The sequence below is a fragment of the Zootoca vivipara genome, chromosome 3 (genome assembly GCF_965207765.1).
Source record: "Zootoca vivipara chromosome 3, rZooViv2.hap1.1, whole genome shotgun sequence".
Lineage (NCBI taxonomy): Eukaryota > Metazoa > Chordata > Lepidosauria > Squamata > Lacertidae > Zootoca > Zootoca vivipara.
The window spans coordinates 89,068,563-89,090,246 of NC_142586.1; the positions used below are offsets into that span (position 1 = coordinate 89,068,563).

At 44.5% G+C, this 21,684-nt stretch overlaps 1 protein-coding gene and 1 long non-coding RNA gene across 5 annotated transcripts in view; one reads left to right on the forward strand and one right to left on the reverse strand.

Moving 5' to 3' along the window:
- Positions 1-576: 576 nt before the first annotated feature.
- LOC148686345 (uncharacterized) lies at positions 577-19,494 on the reverse strand. Its single transcript, XR_015949350.1, has 3 exons — positions 18,822-19,494; positions 4,338-4,604; positions 577-979 (listed from the first exon to the last, which is right to left on the reverse strand). It is a non-coding gene; the product is annotated as an uncharacterized LOC148686345 (long non-coding RNA).
- Positions 19,495-19,536: 42 nt separating this feature from the next.
- ENAH (ENAH actin regulator) overlaps positions 19,537-21,684 on the forward strand; it is an 83,102-nt gene continuing 80,954 nt past the window's right edge. For 3 of the 4 annotated variants that reach the window (XM_035111432.3, XM_035111434.3, XM_060272972.2), the window contains exon 1: positions 19,537-19,765. In XM_035111432.3, coding sequence (XP_034967323.3) covers positions 19,761-19,765 — 5 coding nt within the window. In that variant the 5' untranslated portion in view covers positions 19,537-19,760. Of the gene's footprint in view, positions 19,766-19,843; positions 19,978-21,684 lie in introns of those variants that run through there. The other variant, XM_088667368.1, reaches the window with a different exon arrangement.

The window sequence follows — 21,684 nt, forward strand, 5'->3', positions numbered from 1 at the left end:
CTCCGCTAACCCAGAAATAGTACCTCGGGTTAAGAACTTTGCTTCTGGATGAGAACAGAAATCGTGCTCTGGCGACGCGGCGGCAGCAGGAGGCCCCATTAGCTAAAGTGGTGCTTCAGGTTAAGAACAGTTTCAGGTTAAGAACAGACTTCCAGAATGAATTGAGTTCTTTTTACTACCGTAATATCTTATGCACAATTTCACCCAATAAGTGCATTTCACCCAACAAGTGGTTGGAGGATTGTACTGTATCACAAAATTCAGATAAGTGTGACTTTCAATGGTGTGTTGGTTGGCACACAGTTTTGGAAAGTGTGAATTTGGTAGATTTGGCTTTAAATGTGTGCTGCATCAAAGCTCTCCTCAAGCCCTAGTCTAGGCATGTGGATATTATTGAATATTATCACTCCACTTTGAAGTATTTCACCCAAAAGGGTATTTTTCTGGGGGGAAATCTAGAGAGACAAAGATGTCAGCAAAACAGACAATTTAAGAAGGAAATACTTTTCTACTTTGGGTCTACATTAGTGTCGTTACTGATGTATCACCCAAAAAGCAGTCAAAATATCACACAGATTTGCACAGCATTTGCTTATGCTGATTTATATGCACAAATGAACATTTAGAAAGAATTACAATAATTTAAATCGAAATGCAACTCACAGCAGTGGGGGAAAGTGTGACCAGGTGACCTATGGTATGTGTCTGCTCCTTTTGCTCTCCAGGTGTTAATTTCTGATGAAGATCTTCAAGGACCCTGCTCTCTCTTCTCGTGGTTCTTTATTTTAAAGAGGACTTGCATCAGGCAGTCCTTAAGGCAGAGTAGGGATGTGGTCCTCCTGATGATGTTGGACTCCTGCTCTCATCAGCCTCACCTAGCATGGCTAATCTGGAAGCTCATAGGTCCCCCATCCCTGAAACAGACGGGTCCTTCAGAGTAGAGTGTCTGCTGTGAAACAGGATACATGCCTGCTTCAGTCTGTGGAGAAAGTATCCTTCTGAATACCAGCTGCTGGGAACCACAGAAGGGGAGAATGCTCTTGCCCTCAGGCCCTGCTTGCAGGTTTCCCACACATGTCTGGTTGGCTGCTGTGAGAACAGGATGCTGTACTAGATGGCCCATTGGCCTGATTCAGAAGGCTCTTCTCCTGTTCTTAGTTCTCTGAGCCAATCAGCAACTTGGAACAAGGCTGGCCCACCTGAAGCTAATGATGAAATGACGCCTCATCTCCCTTTCCATATGCTGAAGCTGACCAGAAGGGCAGTTGAATCTTACCGTACTTCTAAGACAGGTGATGGAATGGCATCACTCAACCTAATGGTAAGATTGGCCTTGCAGTCAGACTTTTTTCACGTGCACAGTTACCTTTGAAGTTGGTTTCTCTGAGTGGTCTGTTACTTGTTAATTATTAAAGGCACATGGAGCAGGAGAGAACCTAGGATGCTTCTTTGCTACTAAACAATACATTTGTCAGGTAGGTCAGGATGTGTATGGTATTGAAACAGAAGTTCGGTGTGAGAGAGTCCCCTGTGTGCAGGGGCTATTTCCTAAAAGGTATACTGGGGCTATTTTCCTGAATTCTTTCACTCGGTTTTGATGAATGGATGGACAACTGGATTGTGGAAATGCATTCAGATTGAGTTCATATATAACAGTGTTTAGTTATAGCCTGTTGCTGCATTTGAACTACAGTAAACGTGGGTGGTGCTGTGGGTTAAACCACAGAGCCTAGGGCTTGCCGATCAGAAGGTCGGCGGTTCGAATCCCCATGATGGGGTGAGCTCCCGTTGCTTGGTCCCAGCTCCTGCCAACCTAGCAGTTCGAAAGCACGTCAAAGTGCAAGTAGATAAATAGGTACCGCTCCGGCGGGAAGGTAAACGGCATTTCTGTGTGCTGTTCGCCAGAAGCGGCTTTGTCATGCTGGCCACATGACCTGGAAGCTATACGCCGGCTCCCTCGGCCAATAATGCGAGATGAGCGCCGCAACCACAGAGAGAATGGTCAGGGGTCCCTTTACCTTTACTTTTATTGCTGCTTGCACAGTCTAGAATATTGCTTTGGTTAGTTGGTGTAAGCAAAGGTGACATGGCATCCCTCTTACCATGAACCATAGGATGGGGCTGTTGAAGACTTTGCAGAATAGTTCACTGAGCGGAGCTGTGAACTAATGCTTTATTATCTCTAAAATGGTCAAAATATGTCATATTCTTTAAACTGTGAAGGGGAGGTCTATTGTGAATACGTCACTATAATTTATCGTATAGATTTTACCTTTCCCTGGAGCTTACTGCTAGATATAGTAATTATAACAGCATGTGCTAGTGATATAGAATATTATAGAACCCTTTCTGTCTTTTTATAGAAACGTTAATTCATCTGGCAACATGTTTGTGATGTTCCTTCTAAAACATTTAAAGGGTATTTTTGCAATTGTGGTTCTGTGTATTATGCATCTCATGGATGATGTATCACTTGCTAAATTTGAAATCCAAATTGTGACTTTGGCTTAGGCTGCTGCCAGGAAGCAAATGCTGCAAGGAGACAAGTACTTAAGAACCAATTATCATCCCTTTGACTTTCCAACTTGAGGGATGTTTCACACAAGACAGAATTCCTACATGAGGGCTACCACTTCAGTGTAGGAAACACCACAAGAAGCCTACCCATATCTTATGTCATCTTGTGTACACATCAGATTTGCAGCAAGTTTCTGTTGTGGGTAAAAATTGGGAAAATAAAAAGAGCTCGTCACACATGACAGTCTCTTTCCCATCCCACTCCCCAATGATATGGTTCTATTAATGGAACGCTCTTGAAGGGGTGATTTTTGCCACACACACACACAAAACCCCATAATCTACAGCACCCTTCACCAGGCCCTATGCTGTTCTGAAGGTTCCCTTAGCCCCCTGGAGCAAAAAGTAAAATAAAATAATAAAATGGGGGGGAGGGATGCAGGAAGATTGGGGAATTGGTAAAAATCTTAAGGGGTGTCTTTCTTCACATAATGTATAATTAAAATATGGAATTCCCTGCCATGAGGTGTAGCAATGGCCACCATCATGGATGGCTTTAAAAATTCATGGAGGATAAGACTATGCATGGCCACTACCAAGCTGACAATGTTCTTCTACATTTGCTGTTGAAGTCCGTGTGCCTTGGAAAACCAGCTGCTGGGAATCACAAGTGGGAAGAGTGTTGTTGCATTCATGTCCTTCTTGTGGCCCTTCCATAGGTAATCTATTGGCCATTATGAGAACAGGATGCTGAGCTAGGTGGATCGTTGACCTGATCCAGCAGGGCTCTTGAGATTGGGGTGATATCCAATCATTTTCTAAATGATTTTGATGGCACAAAATCAGCAAAGACCAGGGGTATAATTTTTATGAAAAAGAAAAGCTCTTGATTGCCACTTGAGCAGTAGTTGGCCAGCTGATGATGTCATCAGAATGGAGACATTGGGAGGGGGTGGGGTTGTCTATATATATCTTCAAGTTTACTGTTGGCACTCAAACTAAAGAGCTATATAGATGACTGTGGCTTCTGAGCAGACCACGTAATTAAATACATGGAATTGCAAAGATAGCTTTTTCCTAATCCTTGTCCATTTGGATGCCAAGCTGCATCCCCGGTATAAATGAGAAGTGAGGTACAGTACTTCCAACAAAGTTGAGAGAAGTCAACTGAGCAGCGATATAAGTGATGAAATTGCATCCCTTAATGCACGTATATACAGACTGGTGGTAAATAGTCCCATTAAGAGGCAGGATGCGAAACAAGGACTCTGATCTGCAAAGTGAAAGGATGAGGTCAATGATATCATAGACCTAAATTAAGATGCTGATGAAAACCATAGCAAATTTTTAAAAAACCAAACCAACTGTGTGAGAAGTCTGTAATGCGTTATATCTGGCAAGATGAAGCTAATGAAAAAACAAGAGGGTGAACAAATATATGAGCTAGTGTTTTCCATGTATGCTGCATGTGATAGTTATAGAAAGGTATTGGATTACAAATGATAATTTGTAGCATGGAATATACTCCTTCATTGGACGAGGGGCAAAGACGAACCCTTTGCTATGAATAGGTTCATAAATGCACAATGAACAGATTTATTCTCTTTAATTTAGGGCCACCCTCCATTACTGATGTTCCGAAACAAGGGTTCCTTTCTGGAGAACATCGTCTATGCATAGCTCCTACTTGCTGCCCCATAAAGAGCTAGTTAACTTTTTCTTCTTTTTTTCTATTACAGCCATGCTGTCGGGAAATGTTATATTTGTCTGTGTTACAGAGCAGAGAGAATACAGAAAGCTGGAGTCAACACCTAGGTTACCTGGGGGTCTTGCTCATGGATCTGGTAGACAGTGCCAAAGGCTCATGGACAACTTTTCACAGGAGGGGGGGTCCTGCCACCACACCTGCTGTTGGCAGTTACTCCCGATTATAATAGAGTAGACCATGTCCCATATTGCTGTATAGTCAGCAAGTCGCTCCAAGTGTCTGCTGCCAGGCTGTCTTTGTTGGAGCCTAGCCCAAGCTTTTAGAAGCAGGAATGGTGCAGCTGTGATATCCGATTGAAGTTCCATTGCTTGGAGCAGGTCTGCATATTAAAAGAAAATAACATGGGATCAGGGACAGAGACACTAGTCGGCTGGATGTGAGTTCAAAGGGGAATTAAGGCTGGAAAGCAGGACTATTTGGGTGCACTAGAAACTGGATCGCTGGGCTGAAAACCAGTGTGGTGCAGTGGTACTTGAACCAGAATCAAGACCACCACTGAGACCACACCTAGACTACCCCCAGCATACTGGGATAGGCGACTGGGATTTATAAGCCACTTCAAACCATTGTTTCCAAAGCAGTATACAACAGGAAAGTAAACAACAACAACCTCAATCTAAACAACAGATCCCAAAAACACAAAGTTGCACAAGTTATGTATAGTAAACAAGATAAAATGGTCAGGGAAAACTCTCTTTAAAAGTAAGTTTCCAGTAGCTGCCTGAAAACAAACAAAAAAGATACACTTGTCTAAATTGTGTTCCATCTTTTTTATATTAAAAGAAAACTCAGTAAGGCAACATTTTGCAACATTTCCCTCTGCGATTGGAATGCTTCGATTCCATTTGTGTTTGAAACATCTTGGTTGCATTTTTTCCACATTACCTAAGCCACATCTTCAAAGAAAAGCCCAGTGTCTGAGACAGGTTTCATCTGCAGTCAAAAAGCTGGCATGGCACTCCAGGAAAAAGACTAGAGACTTAAAAAAATATATTGAGTGAGAAACAGGACCATGGTTCTGTAACGGTAGCCGATCACATTCCTAACTTGAATATGCCTTATTAGGAATGTATGTATTCTGTAAGTGAAAATAATATGTAGAACTGAAATACAATATGCCTCCTATACATAACCATATGCAAAGTAACTTCTGAGGCTGTCAACTAGTTTTCCTGGAGCAAAGTCTTTGAAGTCAACAAAATACTCTGATTTGTGGATGCATAGCCTAAATGCCTTTCCTGAAAGGTAACTGTGGCTGCAAACCTTTGGATAAGCACAAAATTAAAGTATTTGAATGAGGAAGAGCAGCTTTGCATGAGGCTGATTTTAGTGATGTGTTAATAGAATTAGGTGCGTTGCATGTGTACTTTTTACTTTTTACATATAAAACAAGTAAGCTTGAGTCATGATAGTGCATACACAAATCTGTCCTAAGGCTCAGAACAATCCTGTACAGTGGTACCTCGCAAGATGAATGCCTCGCGCACCGAAAAATTCGCTAGACGAAAGCGTCTAGCGATTCTTTGTTGCCTCGCAAGACGAAGCTTTCTATGGTCGTGTCTTGCAATACGTTTTTTTTTGCCGCCTGCCGTTTGTTTCTGCAAGACAAAATTTTTCGTAAGACGGCACGACCCGCGGAACGAATTATTTTCGTCTTGCAAGGTACCACTGTACTCTTAATTACACCTGGGTGGAGGTACAGTAGGCGAGATTCTTGTAGAGTAGCTGCTGCATCCTATATGTCAGCATAGCTGCCACGTCTCCCGTATTCCCCGGGAAAAAACGGATATTTTTTTTTGTTTCCCCCCGGTTTATTCTGGCGCGGCGGCCATTTTGGAACTGGGCGGAGCATGCTCAGAAGCGACTTTTGATGCTGCTTTGCCCAGTTCCAAAATGGCTGCAGCGCGACTTCTGGTGCGGCGGCCATTTTGGAACAGGGCAGAGCAGCATCAAAAGTCACTTCTGAGCATGCTCCGCCCAGTTCCAAAATGGCGGCAGCGCTACTTCCGGTCTGCTACTTCCGGTCCAGTCCCTTATTTCTCAGGCAGGTATGTATGTCAGGCAGGTATGTATGTACTTGGCAGGTATGTATGTCAGGCATCCCCAAACTCAGCCCTCCAGATGTTTTGGGGCTACAATTCCCATCATCCCTGACCACTGGTCCTGTTAGCTAGGGATGATGGGATTTGTAGTCCCAAAACAGCTGGAGGGCCAAGTTTGGGGATGCCTGCTACATGTGATTGGCCCAAGAATGGAAGGACACAACAGAACAAATAGAGTAAAAATGACAGACATACTACATCCCTGGCAACCAATCAGAGACTGTGCTGCTGACAGTGCCCACATGCTGCCCATAGATGGAGGGAACCAATAAACTCACAGCGACAGGGCCGCTCCCGCTGCATCACACCACCCCCACAATCACAGCACCCACAGTCATCAGCCCCAGTGGCACAGCCAGCAGTGAGGCTACTTATTGGAAGTTTCCAGGCGAAACAATAGGCATGAATTTGAATCCCCTTATGCAACCCCCCACCATTGTTTTTTTTAGCACAGTACAGAAAGAGGATGAAGGAGAATCCACACAACACAGCACTCCCATAGCTACCTTGGCAGGGCACTTGCAGAGAGCACACATAGCTCACTTCCTGGGACCAAGGGCCAAGCAGACCCATCCATGGAAGGAAATGATTCAGTTACCAAGGAGCTAAGGGCATGGGGCAGGGCATGGAACAAAGGTAACTGTAGGCCCATATTGATCAGTAGTTCACTCCATAGGACAGGGAACATATTTTTCAATATGTTAAGTTGAGGAGACTTAACACTCCACTGATGTCTTGGGGCTTTTGCCAAATCCTGAAGCTCCTCAACTGACAGGTCTCAAGTCTAGAGTTGTTCTGTAAGATTCCTTATTCTTACAGCACAATCCTCTTTTTTATAAATAAGATCTATGCAATGTAAATGAGCAGAACTGAGGGTTAAAAGTCATTTGTTGCTCATAATTTTTGCTGTAAACGCTGGCATAATTCTGTGCAGCACAAAGTGTAAAAGTACTTTGTTCAGAAGTATAAAAAGATCAATGGGCCTTGGAGTTTTCATGTGTGTTTGTGTTTTTAGTCTAATACTTGAATCCATTGACGTCAACAAAATGTCCTTAAGAATGGAATGCCTGGAAGATATTTTAAGAGAATGAACACCATCATTGTCAAAGTACAGACAGTGTTGCACATAAACTGCAATGTAATGACACAACAGGAGTTATTTTTAGGATTGTCACCTTTGGTCAAGGCAGTTCAGGACATGTTACTAAGGACCTTGTTCAGAGAAGGACAGCTGAGTCAGATGTCAGTAGCAGAGAGCAATAATCCCAGAATGCCTTGACATGTTTGTGGGAGTTTGCAATATATCACTGATATGAATTGATTGATTGATTGATTGCCCCTTAGTCCTCAATAAGGACTCCAAGGTGCTTTACAACATTATAAATTCCATTTTAAAAGGTTATGAAAACAGAAAGCATTAGGAAGAGAAACAAAACAAATCTACAAGCAGGTAGAAATTCAATCAAAAGCCTGGTGGAAGGAAATTTTTGCCTACCTAAATGTATAATCAATTAGGAGAGCAATTAAACTCTCTTGGAAGGGAGATCCTCAACCCAGGCGGCTCTGTTAAACCCATGTTTTCTATCAATAAAAATTTCAACTGTGTTTGTTTTAGAGGGGAAACATGGATGTCAGAGGGTATGAATGATTCTCCCTTCTAGATGTTTGCTTGAAAACAGCAGGGGAGGAATTCAACGTTGCATGAAGGTGATCATTCTGCCACACCAAGCATTTTGGCTTGTCAGACAGAGATTTCTCCCTTTCCCCCCCAGTTCTAGGGGTTCTCCTGACCCACCCAAACCTATTTTGGGGACCGTGAGGTGGGGAGAGAGGAACCTTACTGCACAATCATCCAAAGTCCTTGAGCAGGGCTCCCAACTGGTGGAACGCTTTAAGTGAATCACACCCTGTACATATATTTTTGAAGCATTAGTTATTTTTAAACATTTCTTTAATTCCTTTTGTATGTGCTGGGTGCTTCAGTCAAGTCAGGAGGGGGGGCATAGCTCAGTGGTAGAGCACATGCTTTCCATGCAAATGGTCTCATGTTCAGACCCTGGTATCTCCAGGTCTAGAAAATACCATCTGAAACCCTGGAGACTTTCTGGTAACCAATGTAGACCAGCCTTCTCTAGCTTGATGCCTTTCAGAAGTTTGGGGCTGCAACTCCCATCATCACTGACTATTGACCATGGTGGATAAGGCTGATGAGACTTGGAGTCCAATATCACGCTCAAGGAATACAGAGAGATAAATCACAAACTAAACAACTCTGTGGTTTACAAAAACTCATTAACAATAATGTACAGCATTTCAACACCTTCTATTACATGAAATCTTAAATAATATATACAATGCCAAAATAATAATGACATATGCAACTCAGTATCTCAAAGCCAAGCAGTCCAAATATTCCTGAAATAAGTCCCTGAGAGAAACTCTCTATGTGTATAGTTGTGCTGGTGTGGTCCCAATGGAATTTTGACATCAAGATACCCAGATTTCAATCTCTGTTTCATGAATCTTCTGGATGGCCTGAAAAGGAACTAATGGCAGTTCAATGTTCCAACAAGTAGATCAGCTCCAACCTTAAAAGTCCTTGTTTGGGAAAGTCAAAATGTCAAGGCCACAAGGAGCAACTGTCCTGGTTTCTGATTTGATCCTGGAATGTCCCGCTTTTCCTTAGTCCCTATTTTCATTGGAGAAATGTTGGAGTCAATCAACCCCTGAGCCAAGGAGATAAGTAACTATACAACCTTCAGAAGATTTTTGAAGACAGCTCTGTATAGGGACGTTTTTAAATGTTTAATGCCGCTCAGAGTGGCTGGGGCAACCCAGTCAGATAGGTGGGGTATGTAATAAAATTATCATTATTATTTTATGGACACCCCTATTTTCATTGGAGAAATGTTGGCAGGTATGCAACAGTGGCGCATTTTGACCAAGCACTCACCAGTGCCAGTAGTAGTGACAATCTGGCAGCCATGAATGGCATACTTAAAGTGACAATAAAAAGCTGAGTCTTCCAAAGGAATATTAGAGAAGTATCAGATTGTGCAGAGTGAGCCTGCCTCCTAAATAAAAATAACTTCTGGAGCTATGAATACATGGGGCACATTTTATATTTACATGGGGAAATACTGTATAGCAATCCTCAGCAAAGTCAGGGTAAGTAGAGGAGATTTGACAAACCCATCAAGGTAGAATCATCAGCTGAAAAGCAGCAGAGCCCTAAAAACTGATATGATTATTGTTAAACCCTGATACATCTATACTCATCTGAAAGTAAAGACCCTGGAACTTAAAAACCAAAGAATTACAACAACAACAACAACAACAACAACAACAACAACAACAACAACAACAACAACAACAACATTATTTATTATTTATACCCTTCCCATCTGGCTGAGTTTCCCCAGCCACTCTGGGCGGCTCCCAATCAAGTGTTAAAAACAATACAGTGTTAAATATTATAAACTTCCCTAAACAGGGTTGCCTTCAGATGTCTTTTAAAAATAGGATAGCTGCTTATTTCCTTGATTATCTGATGGGAGGGCATTGCACAGGGCAGGCTCCACTACCGAGAAGCCCATCTGCCTGGTTCCCTGTAGCCTCACTTTTCGCAATGAGGGAATCGCCAGAATGCCCTTGGGGTGGACTCTCAGTGTCCGGGCTGAACGATGGGGGTGAAGACGCTCCTTCAGGTATACTGAGCTGAGCTGTTTAGGGCTTTAAAAGTCAGCACCAACACTTTGAATTGTGCTCGGAAACGTACTGGGAGGAGCCAATGCAGATCTCTCAGGACCGGTGTAATATGGTCCCGGTGACCACTCCCAGTCACCAGTCTAGCTGCCGCATTCTGGATTAATTGCAGTTTCTGGGTCACCTTCAAAGGTAGCCCCACGTAGAGCGCATTGCAATAGTCCAAGCGGGAGATAACTAGAGCATGCACCACTCTGGTGAGACAGTTTGCGAGCAGGTAGGGTCTCAGCCTGCATAGCAGATGGAGCTGGTAGACAGCCGCCCTGGACACAGAATTAACCTGCGCCTCCATGGACAGCTGTGAATCCAAAATGACTCCCAGGCTGCACACCTGGTCCTTCAGGGGCACAGTTACCCCATTAAGGACCAGGGAGTCCCCCACCCCGCCCACCCCGTCCCCCAGAAACAGTACTTCTGTCTTGTCAGGATTCAACCTCAATCTGTTAGCCGCCATCCATCCTCCAACCGCCTCCAAGCACTCACACAGGACCTTCACCATCTTCACTGGTTCTGATTTAAAAGAGAGGTAGAGCTGGGTGTCATCTGCATACTGCAGCCCAAACCCCCTGATGATCTATACAAATGTTATACACCTTTCCTCCTTGCACACCTACAGCAAGGCTTTGCCATATCAAGAAATATTTAAAATGAATATTCCCATGGCAGCCTGCTTATGTTTTTACAGTGGTCTCCCTACAGTTGTAACAGGGTATTTATGGTTTGGGGGTAGGTGGGAAATGGTCACCGGTGTAAGTCTTTAGTTTCATGTTTTGACTTTTTTCCAAGTCCGCTCCCACCCATCATACCAAATGGAGCCTTATCAGTATATAGAACATAATATATTTTGTTTATCTTAAAGTAGCTGCTGGAGACTCAGTTTTGCATCATCAGTATAAAGATAATCACATGGAGTTTGGAACATACTATCATCTCTTTATGGACACAGAGGGAGCATATGATTCATGCCTCAGTGCAACCAAGGGATTTGATCCAAATCCCTCTGAGTCACTCAGGTCCTTTATCCTTCAGGCATATTACTCTTCTTCCACCTTTAAAGTGCTGTTTTGGGGGTGGACAATGAGTATGCACAAATGAATCTCGCTGAAATAAGCACAGAACATTGCATATGAGTAAGGCTTATTCATTTTGTAGGGGAAGGTCCATGGGTCAGTGGTAATATCTGCTCTGCATACATGCGAAAAGTCCCAGGTTCAATCTCTGGTATTTCCAGTTGGAGGTGGCTGAGAGCCATCTCTGAAATTCTGGAGAGTTACTGCTGGTCAGCGTAGACAATATCAAGCTAGATTGACCAATGATCTGAATCAGTATAAGGCAGGTTCCTATGTTTCTAGGTTCTGTGCTTTTCCTCTAAACCTATAGACTTCGCTGTTCCCAAATAGTACAGTGGGGTTTTTGGAAGGCGTGGCATAGATGCAGTACAGATACTACTGTAGCTTGCTGTCTTCCACAAATAACTGCTTAAAAGGTTTGCCTCCTGCTCCTTTCCCCTCTCTGGGTAACAGTAAACCAGTCTACCCTTATCCCACCAATAATAATAATAATAATAATAATAATAATAATAATAATAATACCCCACCCATCTGGCTGGGTTTCCCCAGCCACTCTGGGCAGCTTACAGCACATAAAAAAATTGTAAAACATTAGACATTAAAAATTTTTCCAAACAGGGTTGCCTTCAGATGTCTTCTAAAAGTCAGATAGTTGTTTATTTCCTTGACATCTGATGGGAGGGTGTTCCATAGGGCGAGCGCCACTCTGCCTGGTTCCCTGTAGCCTCACTTCTTGCAGTGATGGAACCGCCAGAAGGTCCTTGAAGCTGGACCTCAGTGAACGATAGGGGTGGAGACACCCCCTATCCTTCAAGGTGGTGGAAAGGAACCCCCTCCTTTTATCCAAATAGCCCCAAGAGAAGTCCCATATAAGTGTTGCCTCTGCTTGTGAACTGAGCCTTATTCTTCCTTCCTGGTTCTAGTATAACTTTGCTTATAATATTGTGGGTGAGAGAGTATGGATATTGCTCTAAATATTTTAAGAAGATATAGCATTTGATCCAGAATCTGGCTGCAATGAACTCTTTGGGACTTAATTCTGAATAGCACACTTATTATTATTATTATTATTATTAATATTATTATTAATACCCCGCCCATCTGGCTGGGTTTCCCCCGCCACTCTGGGCGGCTTCCAACAAATACCGAAATGTGCAGTAAAATGTCACAGATATTCCTAAACTTCCCTAAACAGGGCTGCCTTTAGGTGTTTTCTAAATGTCAGATAGTTGTTTATCTCCTTGACCTCCGATGGAAGGGCGTTCCACAGGGCGGGCGCCACTACCGAGAAGGCCCTCTGCCTGCTTCCCTGTAACTTCACTTTTCGCAATGAGGGAATTGCAAGAAGTCCCTCGGTGCTGGATCTCAGTGTCCAGGCTGAACAATGGGAGTGGAGACGCTCCTTCATATAGGACCGAGGCCGTTTAGGGCTTTAAAGGTCAGCACCAACACTTTGAATTGTGCTCGGAAACTTACTGGTTGGTTTAACTCGTCCAAGAAGCCTGTCCACATCCTCAGAGGTAACAGATTGAAATTGATCCCATGAAAAATGACTAGACTGGGCTCCTGTCATAAGTTTGTGATTTCAATGGGACAAAAAAAAGAAAAAGACTGTGCAATCCTAACCATGACTACCTAGAAGCTAATTGATAAGTGGGATTAGGGTTGCTGCCTAATTTAGGATTTCAGCCTAAGAAACACTTGCCCTGAGGTGTGTCCCTCACCTAGCTCAGTAGTACTTAGTCAACATGTATAGGAGTGCACTGTCACTCTGTATCCAGCCCAATAAGTTTATGCTATCTTATTGTTCATTACCAATTACAACAAGAAAATAAATAACCCAGGTATAATATGGAATAGTCATATATTAGAGTAGTTCAATAACGTTTGCATCCTGTCTGCACAGAACCCCTTTCAATAGAATTTATTTGCAGAATAGGGAAGACATTTTGTCCCAGCTATATCTGTTTCTTTGAGGGCTCCTCCAGATATCTTTGTTGCTGCACACTGATGGTGATTTGTGCTTATGATGCTATAAGGCAGTGGCAAAATTAGACTTTATTTCACCCAGGTTAAAGACCCAGTTTGGCACACACACACCCATATCTGCACACATGCACACAGGTTGGGAGCCTCAATGGCACCCCTCTGGAGGCTTCATCCACAGCAAAAAAAAAAACACCTGGCTAGCCCTTCTGTTGCTACGGCACTGTATAAGGGCAGTCTCACACGATCCTATTTTTCAATGCTGTTTGTACATTCCCTACAAAGGTTTTGGGGTGGTCAAACAGCTTTGCTTCCAAGCAGTATATATCCCTTAACTTCCTTGTGAAATCCCATAACTTTTTATACCATAAACGTTCTGGTTTATTTTTGTTCAGCTTTTGCTGGATCTGTCAGCAGCCTTTGATACCATCGACCACAACATCCTTCTGGACCATCTAGAGGGGCTGGGAGCTGGAGGCACTGTTACACAATGGTTCTGCTCCTTCCTCCAGAAAGTGGTGTTGGGGAATGAGTGTTCGGACCCCTGGGCTCTCACTTGTGGGGTGCCTCAGGGTTCCATCCTCCCCCCATGCTTTTTAACATCTATATGAAGCTGCTGGGAGAGATCAATGGGGGTTTGGGCTGGGTCTTCGTCAGTATGCGGATGATAGCCAGCTTTACCTCTCTTTTAAATCACAACTAGTGAAGGTAGTGAAGGTCCTGTGTGAGTGCCTGGAGGTGGTTGGAGGTTGGATAGCGGCTAACAGATTGAGGTTGAATCCTGACAAGACAGAAGTACTGTTTGGGGGGGGGCAGGGTGAGCGGGTGTGGAGGACTCCCTGGTCCTGAATGGGGTAACTGTGCCCCTGAAGGACCAGGTGTGCAGCCTGGGAGTCATTTTGGATTCACAGCTGTCCATGGAGGCGCAGGTTAATTCTGTGTCCAGGGCAGCTGTCTACCAGCTCCGTCTGGTATGCAGGCTGAGACCCAACCTGTCTCACCAGAGTGGTGCATGCTTTAGTTATCTCCTGCTTGGACTATTGCAATGCGCTCTACATGGGGCTACCTTTGAAGGTGACCCAGTAAGTACAACTAATTCAAAATGTGGCTGCTAGACTGGTGACTGGGAGTGGCCGCCAAGACCATTTAACACGGTCCTGAAAGACCTACATCGGCTCCCAGTACATTTCCAAGCCCAATTCAAAGTGTTAGTGCTGACTTTTAAAGCCCTAAACGGCCTCAGCCCAGTATACCTAAAGGAGCATCTTCACCCCCATCGTTCAGCCCAGACACTGAGATCCCGCGCCAAGGGCCTTCTGGCGGTTCCCTCATTGCGAAAAGTGAAGTTACAGGGAAGCAGGCAGAGGGCCTTCTCGGTAGTGGCACCCGCCCTGTGGAATGCCCTCCCTTCAGATGTCAAGGAAATAAACAACTACTGTATCTGACTTTCAGAAGACATCTGAAGGCAGCCCTGTTTAGGGAAGTTTTTAATGTCTGAAGTTTTATTCTGTTTTAAGTCTTCTGTTGGAAGCTGCCCAGAGTGGGTGGGGAAACCCAGCCAGATGGGCAGGGTACAAATAATAAAATTTTTGTTGTTGTTGTTGTTGTTGTTGAGCTATAGCCATTCCAGACAGCTATGATGCGTAACACTGGGGAAGCATCACATAACAGACAAAAGCTGAATAAACCCATCATTAGTGCACTATTATTGTGTCGAGAATATGCTGCAGAATACATCCATAATAAAATATTGGTCTGGAAGGGCCCTGATATAACTGTTATTACTGGTAGCTATCTATAATTGCAATGCCCTGTAAGTTCATTAACCATTCTTTTTTATTGTCCAGAACAAAAATGTTTAACATCAACTCTATTAAACTTAATTCAATTTTAAAAGTATGGGATCCAAAGGATAATTATAACAAACTGTGTTATTTATAGTACTGCTTTTGATCATTTAGGAGGATTTATTTACTTTGGGGCATTTTGATCACCTGTGGAGGGTGTCTCCATAACTGTTCAATTGTTCAGTTAATTCTTATTTAAGCTCCTGATATGAGAAAGTGAATCCTTTAATACTTTCATTTGTTCAGCTTAGATAGCAGTGGTATGATAAAGTGAGCAATAAAAATAATAAAGCACAATTTTCACTGCATGCTGAGTAGCAGCCTGCATTCTTGATGATACAAACAACTGCTTTGCCGTGTGGTTGGAGAAGGATTGATTTCATCAACATCTGGTCATGCATCAAGTGTCACATCAACCAACTATAATACAATCAGTTGTTGTGTGGAAGAGAAAGGAAAGAGAGAAGGTGTTCTGTGTCAGTGAGAAGGCCATTCCCTGAATACAGCTGCTGCCTCAGGTACAGGATACCTGAAGGACTTTCTCTTCCTGTATGAGCCGAACATTGTCTGAGGAGGTTCTCCTGCATGTTGGGTGGTGGAAACACAGGAGACAACACAAGAGCCCTGTTGGATCAGATTTAAGGCTTACATAGTTCAGCATTCTGTTGTTGCAGTGACTAAACAAGCAGGACATTAGTGCAATATCACTCTCCCTCCTTTGTGACTGTGCAGTGGAACTCTCCGTCCTGGGAGATTAATTTGGCACCTTTGCCAAGTTTTTCACTGCCTTTTAAAGATGCATCTATTTCAGGAAGCATGGCTGGATCTGTCTGCCTTATTATTGGTATTTTATCTGCCACACATTTGAACTTAGTTCTTTTTATATTACAGTCAAACCTCGGTTGTCGAACAGCTCCGTTTTCAAACGTTTCGGTTCCTGAAGTAACTGCTCCGGTTGTCAAACATTTCAGAAGTCGAATGGTCTTCTGGAATGGATTACGTTCGACAACCGAGGTTTGACAGTATTGTTTTAACTGAAATGTTATGGAATCAACACTGACATTGTTTGCTCTGTTTTATAGTATAAGATGCCTTGGGTAGAAAAGTTGGGCATAAATACACTCAAAGGAAGTTAATGAATAAATGAATAAATAAATAAATAAATAAATAAATAATAATAATAATAAATTTTTATTTATACCCCGCCCTCCCCAGTCAAAAACCGGGCTCAGGGCGGCTGACACCAACAGAATTACAAGAAAACATAAAAACAATTAATTAAAATACAGATTAAAATACAGTATTAAAATTTAAAGTGCAGCCTCATTTCAAGTAGGCCATAAATCCAAGCCATGAGGGAGAAAAACACAGGGGTCAGGCTGAGTCTAACCCAAAGGCCAGGCGGAACAGCTCTGTCTTGCAGGCCCTGCGGAAAGATGACAAATCCCGCAGGGCCCTGGTCTCCTGGGAAAGAGCGTTCCACCAGGTTGGGGCCAGTACTGAAAAGGCCCTGGCTCTAGTAGAGGCCAAATAAATGCATCACTGTGGATACCTAGGTAAGAAATGCACAGAAACAATCTATTTGAAGGAGGGTAGAGAGGGATGTGTGAGTGTGCATATTTTGCTCTGCCCACTTTAGCCTTTGCCACCCGCAATCACTGACATGTGGCCCCTGGAACATTGCTCAGAAGATAATGTGGCCCTCAGGCTGAAAAGAAGAAGAGGAGTAGTAGTAGTAGTAGTTTGGATTTGATATCCCGCTTTATCACTACCCGAAGGAGTCTCAAAGCGGCTAACATTCTCCTTTCCCTTCCTCCCCCCCCAAAAAAACACACTCTGTGAGGTGAGTGGGGCTGAGAGACTTCAGAGAAGCGAACCCGGTTCACCAGATTATGAATCTACCGCTCTTAACCACACTGGTTCCCCACTCCCATCACACGGGTATGTTTACACACAATGGGTGCTTCCAGGTTGTTTCTATTTTCAAGATCAATTCAATCACACACTGGAAAATTCTGGATGTGCAATTATAGTTGATTGGGACATTTTGTGCAACAAACCCACTTCCCCAAAATTTTGGATTCTTTGTGATAAGGAAAGAGTCAGGAAAATGCACTGGGAAGTTGTGGGGTGACCCTTGCTTTGATACAACATCATCTAATCTCCCCGCAAACAAATAAGACTGAATGCTAATTGAAGAGCCAATGTTGTCTAATCTCCCTCAAAACAAGTCAGGATGAATTAAAAAAAAACCAGTGCCCAAAGATGGGGGGAGTATTTTTCCTTTCCAGGATAAACCTTGGAGCGGTTACTCTTAAATGCAACATTAGCACTTCTTCAACCTTGTTCTTACAAAGCGTTATTTTCTTTTTATTTCAGCATTTCTACAGAAGGCTATCCATATATAAACTGGAGAAATAACTCAGCTAGAAATAACAAAGAAGTAGCCAGCAAATTTTTATCCATGGAGAATAAACATGTCATTTTTTAAAAAAAAAACAAACAAACAAAAAACAAAAAAGCAATACAGTATAAGCTAACAGTGCAGAAAACAAGGCAAATGTCATTGTGATGGGGTTCAGCTTTGGTGGTTAATTTGAGAAGCTGAAGGAACAGAAAGGCAGTACATATCATTTATTCATGGCCTAAAATTAGACTTTTGTCAAGCCTTTGACCTAACCACAATAGTCTGTTGCATTTAGAACTTATGCCAAACCTCAAACAAGACAACCTCATACCTAACCTTATACACACACTTACTTGGGAAAATGAACAAAGTATTTTGATCATGCCTTAAGCCATAATGGACTAGAATCCCACTTCATCAGGTTGTCACAGCCTGTATATATCCTTTGCATGGTCATTTAATTCCAACCTTACACCCACCCCTTCAAATCCATATGTGTGCATATTTATCTGATGACTAATGATTTATGCATCTGATGAAGTGAGCTCAAGTCAACGAAAGCTTATGTCATGATAAAGTCTCTTAGTCCTTATGGCGCCACGAGACTATTTGTTGCTTTTTGCTGCAACAGATGGACACAGCTACATCCCCGGAAATATTTGATTGTGAGTCCTACTGAATTTAGTTGGAGCTATTTCTGAAGAGGCATGCATGGGACTCAGCAGGAAGCCAGAATATTTGGATACAACCGGACATACAGCCCAACCCAATTATACTTGGAAATAAGGCCCTTCTGAGTTCAATGGGACCTACTCTCAAGTGTGCATTGCAAAATGTGACCTTAAGTGCACTTCCTGGATAAGGATAGAACAATGGAAACAAATGAGATTCATTTCCAGGCGAATATGCTGAGTATTGGTGTTATGCGAAGCATAGGTGCAGCTAAACTTTGGTGCAGCCTTGGGATTTCTTCCACGTTTTTAATATGCTCTTCTCAGTGAACCATGGCAGAGAAACCAAGATTGGAATTGAAACAGGAGTCATATTCACAACTGGGACGCGTTAACTGGAAAGCGGTGTGCACTGGTGGCAATCTGCACGCTGAATACAGGAGGACCATGTTGAGAAACTTTAGGTAAATGTGGGTTGAATAACAAGGCGCATGAGAACAGGCAAAGCAGAGAAGCAACCGGGGCGCTTAGCAATAAAGAATTCAAGGCAGGTCTCGCGGTAGAAAGGACTGAACAGTAACCAGCGGCTTGAACAGTAATATATGCAACGCACGTGTCCTTAGTAACCTACACGGTACGCAGCCGTTAACAAATGCAGTATGCTGTGCAGAGCAGAACATCGAAATACCGTATGCTTTAAGCACGGGAAGCCTGGTGGAGAAACCAGCAGAAGAAAATTAGCCATTCCGTGCCCATAGTCCCTTGTGACGGGGATCTGCAAACGGCTCGTTCCAGAGAGGCAGTCTTCTCGAGACTGCAGATTCCAGCCTTTTCGGTCGTGGGCTCTGGAAGTGCACCACCACCGTCTCTGCGATGGCGGCGGGGGGTGGGTGGGGGTTCAGCTACGCGCCACTCCGGCACACGCGCCCAAGGTGCGCAAGGGAACCACCCGGGCGGTCAGCAGGGGTCGCCAAAGCGTATGAGCTCACCGCAGTGGCTTCCTCCTCCTCCTCCGCAGTTGGTTGATCCCACATCTCTCTACGGCGCTTCCACCAACCTCCCCCCCCACCCCCGCCCCTCGGCAGAACCCGCATGGAATGCACAGGGAATGCAGAGCAGCCAAGGAGGCGCGGCTTGCTCTGCTCCGCCCCCTTGGCGTCCCCCCTGCGTCCCCCCTTGCCTGCCTGCGCCGCCGCCGCCGCCGCCCCCCTTCCCCCATGCAAGCCGGCGTCTCGAGCGAGCCGCTTGCGCGCTGCCCCCCGCGTTCCCGACGCTCCCACCTTCTCTTGTTCTCCCCTCCTCCCGCTCCTCCCCCCCCGCGTGCGCCATTCCTCCCTCCCTCCCTCCCTTTCTTCCCTCCCTCCTTGGACTCCCCGCTGTGGTCGGGTTGGGCCAAAGCAGCCAAGCCGGAGGGCGCAGGCAAGGCAAGGCGAGCCAGTCTCAGGGTTGCCAAGGCAGGGACTGGCTGGCGCCTGCGGGGGGACCCCCCTCCCCGCTGCTCCTCTTCCTCCTCTTTTCCCTCCCTCCCTCCGCACTCATCGCCTATTGAGAACAACCCAGCCGGCTCCTGAGGAGAGAAGAGCGAGAAGCGGGGGGGAAGACGCCCCCCCGGCCCCTGGGCAGCAACATGAGGTGAAGTGTGTGCGTGTGCATGCATGCATGCATTTGTATGTGTGTGGGGGGGAGCCTTTTACTCTTTCCTCCTCTGCAAGGAGGGGAACCATTATGCCGAGAGGGGGGCCTTGTGGGTCCATGTCCATGGAGGGCTTTTTTGTTGTTGTTGCGACGATTGGGGTGGTGGAGGGGGAAGAGGTTGCAGCCGAGAACGGGGAAGCCTTGCGCGGGTGGGTTTAGGAAGGGCCCCCCTCCCGAGTGGAGCGACTGGAGGCTCGAGGGGGAAACCCCGACGGGATGGGCATGGCGGGGGGGGGTCCTTAATAGGGAAGCCGCGGGGGGGGGATATGGGAAGTGTCGGCCGGTTTGGAGCGAAGGAGCTGCGGCGAAAAGCAGGTTGGGGGGAGGTTTCTTCTCTCACCCCCATGTTTTTCCTCTCTCCCCTCTCCCCCCCTTCCAAATTTTGCATTGATTTCCCGCGGTGTTGTAGTTGCATGTCCTTCTCCCTATCCCCCCCCCCGCATTGTTCTTTTCTCTAGAATGGGGGGAAGTTTGCGTGTGCGTGTTTGCCGGCAGGAGAAAAAGAAAAGGGATTGTGCTGATGGTGTGACCATAGGGATAATAATGCCTCATCTGGCGTGCAGAGCTTTTGTTGGAAGCAAGGGTTGTGGAAGAGCTTTTGGGGTGTGTGTGTGGGGGGGTGCACAGAAAGGAAGGGGGAGAGGTGACACTGGTTCGTTTGGAGGGTTGAAAAACCACCTTTATTTTCTTTGGGAGGGGCGACTGGAGCTGGAGGGAAGAGGACGGGCTATTTTCGGTGCCCTTTATTCGCGGTTAAAAGCAAGGCATAGAATCACCTATCTGTTCGCCCCAGCTACAGAATTCAAGGCGTAGAAGTGAAAAAGAACTCCCCCCCCCCGCGCGCTCCAATCTCAAATCGGCGTATGTTGCATTGCAGCAGCCCCTGCTGGGTTTTTCTTTGTGTAATCGATAAATAGGAGAAAATCACATACACAACACTAGCAATGACGAATATGTGTTTGGGTGGGTTTTCTGTTTTTGCTTTAAAAGGGGTTTCTTCACATATTGTCAGTAGTGACGTGGGTATCTCCCCTCCCCCCTCCATGGCTAAACGGTTTTTAATTTCTGTATTTTATATTCTTTCACCACTTTGACGCAACACTTTGGACAGGGGACTTGCTAGGCTGTTCACCAGGCTCCAGGGGGACCCTATTCTTGTAGGTTAAACTATTGGGATTGGGACTAAATTACTCCCCCCCCCCCCAAAAAAATACTTGCCATTGTATTTGAATTGCCTTTGTGTTAAAGATTAATGACCAACAGTTGCTAAGCCCTTTAGAATGTAATACAATAAGATTCACATGATATGGCCCACCACTTCTTTTAGTGAGGCAAAATGTCAAGTAACTTGACTTCACCAGGAATTTTAAGTACTTTCTTCTGGAAAAAAAGTTTAGCAGAGAACGTACATAAACTGTGCAGTCTTGGCAGCCTGCACCCACGTTTAGTACTTCTCGTGGCTCTCACTTGGTCCATTTATAAATCTGTGGTTTTGTTCATTCATTTCATTGTTGGGTGTCCTCCTAGTGTGTGAGCGAGTTATAAATGTATTTTACAAATCCTCTGCAAATATATTGAGGAAACCAGCTATATTTATACAACACACAACGCACAATTGTGTGTTCTAACTGAATTAGAGCTGAGTGCCCTATGTATTTGGTTACGTTTAGTTCAGTCTATTATGGATTACATAGTAGTGTTTCTGAAATCTTCCCATTTACTTTTCCAGTAGTGTGTATTAAAATATTAGCAACAGATTAGAAATTATAATATTCTGATAATTGATGTTCTAAGTTCAATGATCAAAATTTCTAAAACTTTTGTTTGCGTTTGATGTGTCTTAGAATGCCCAGATA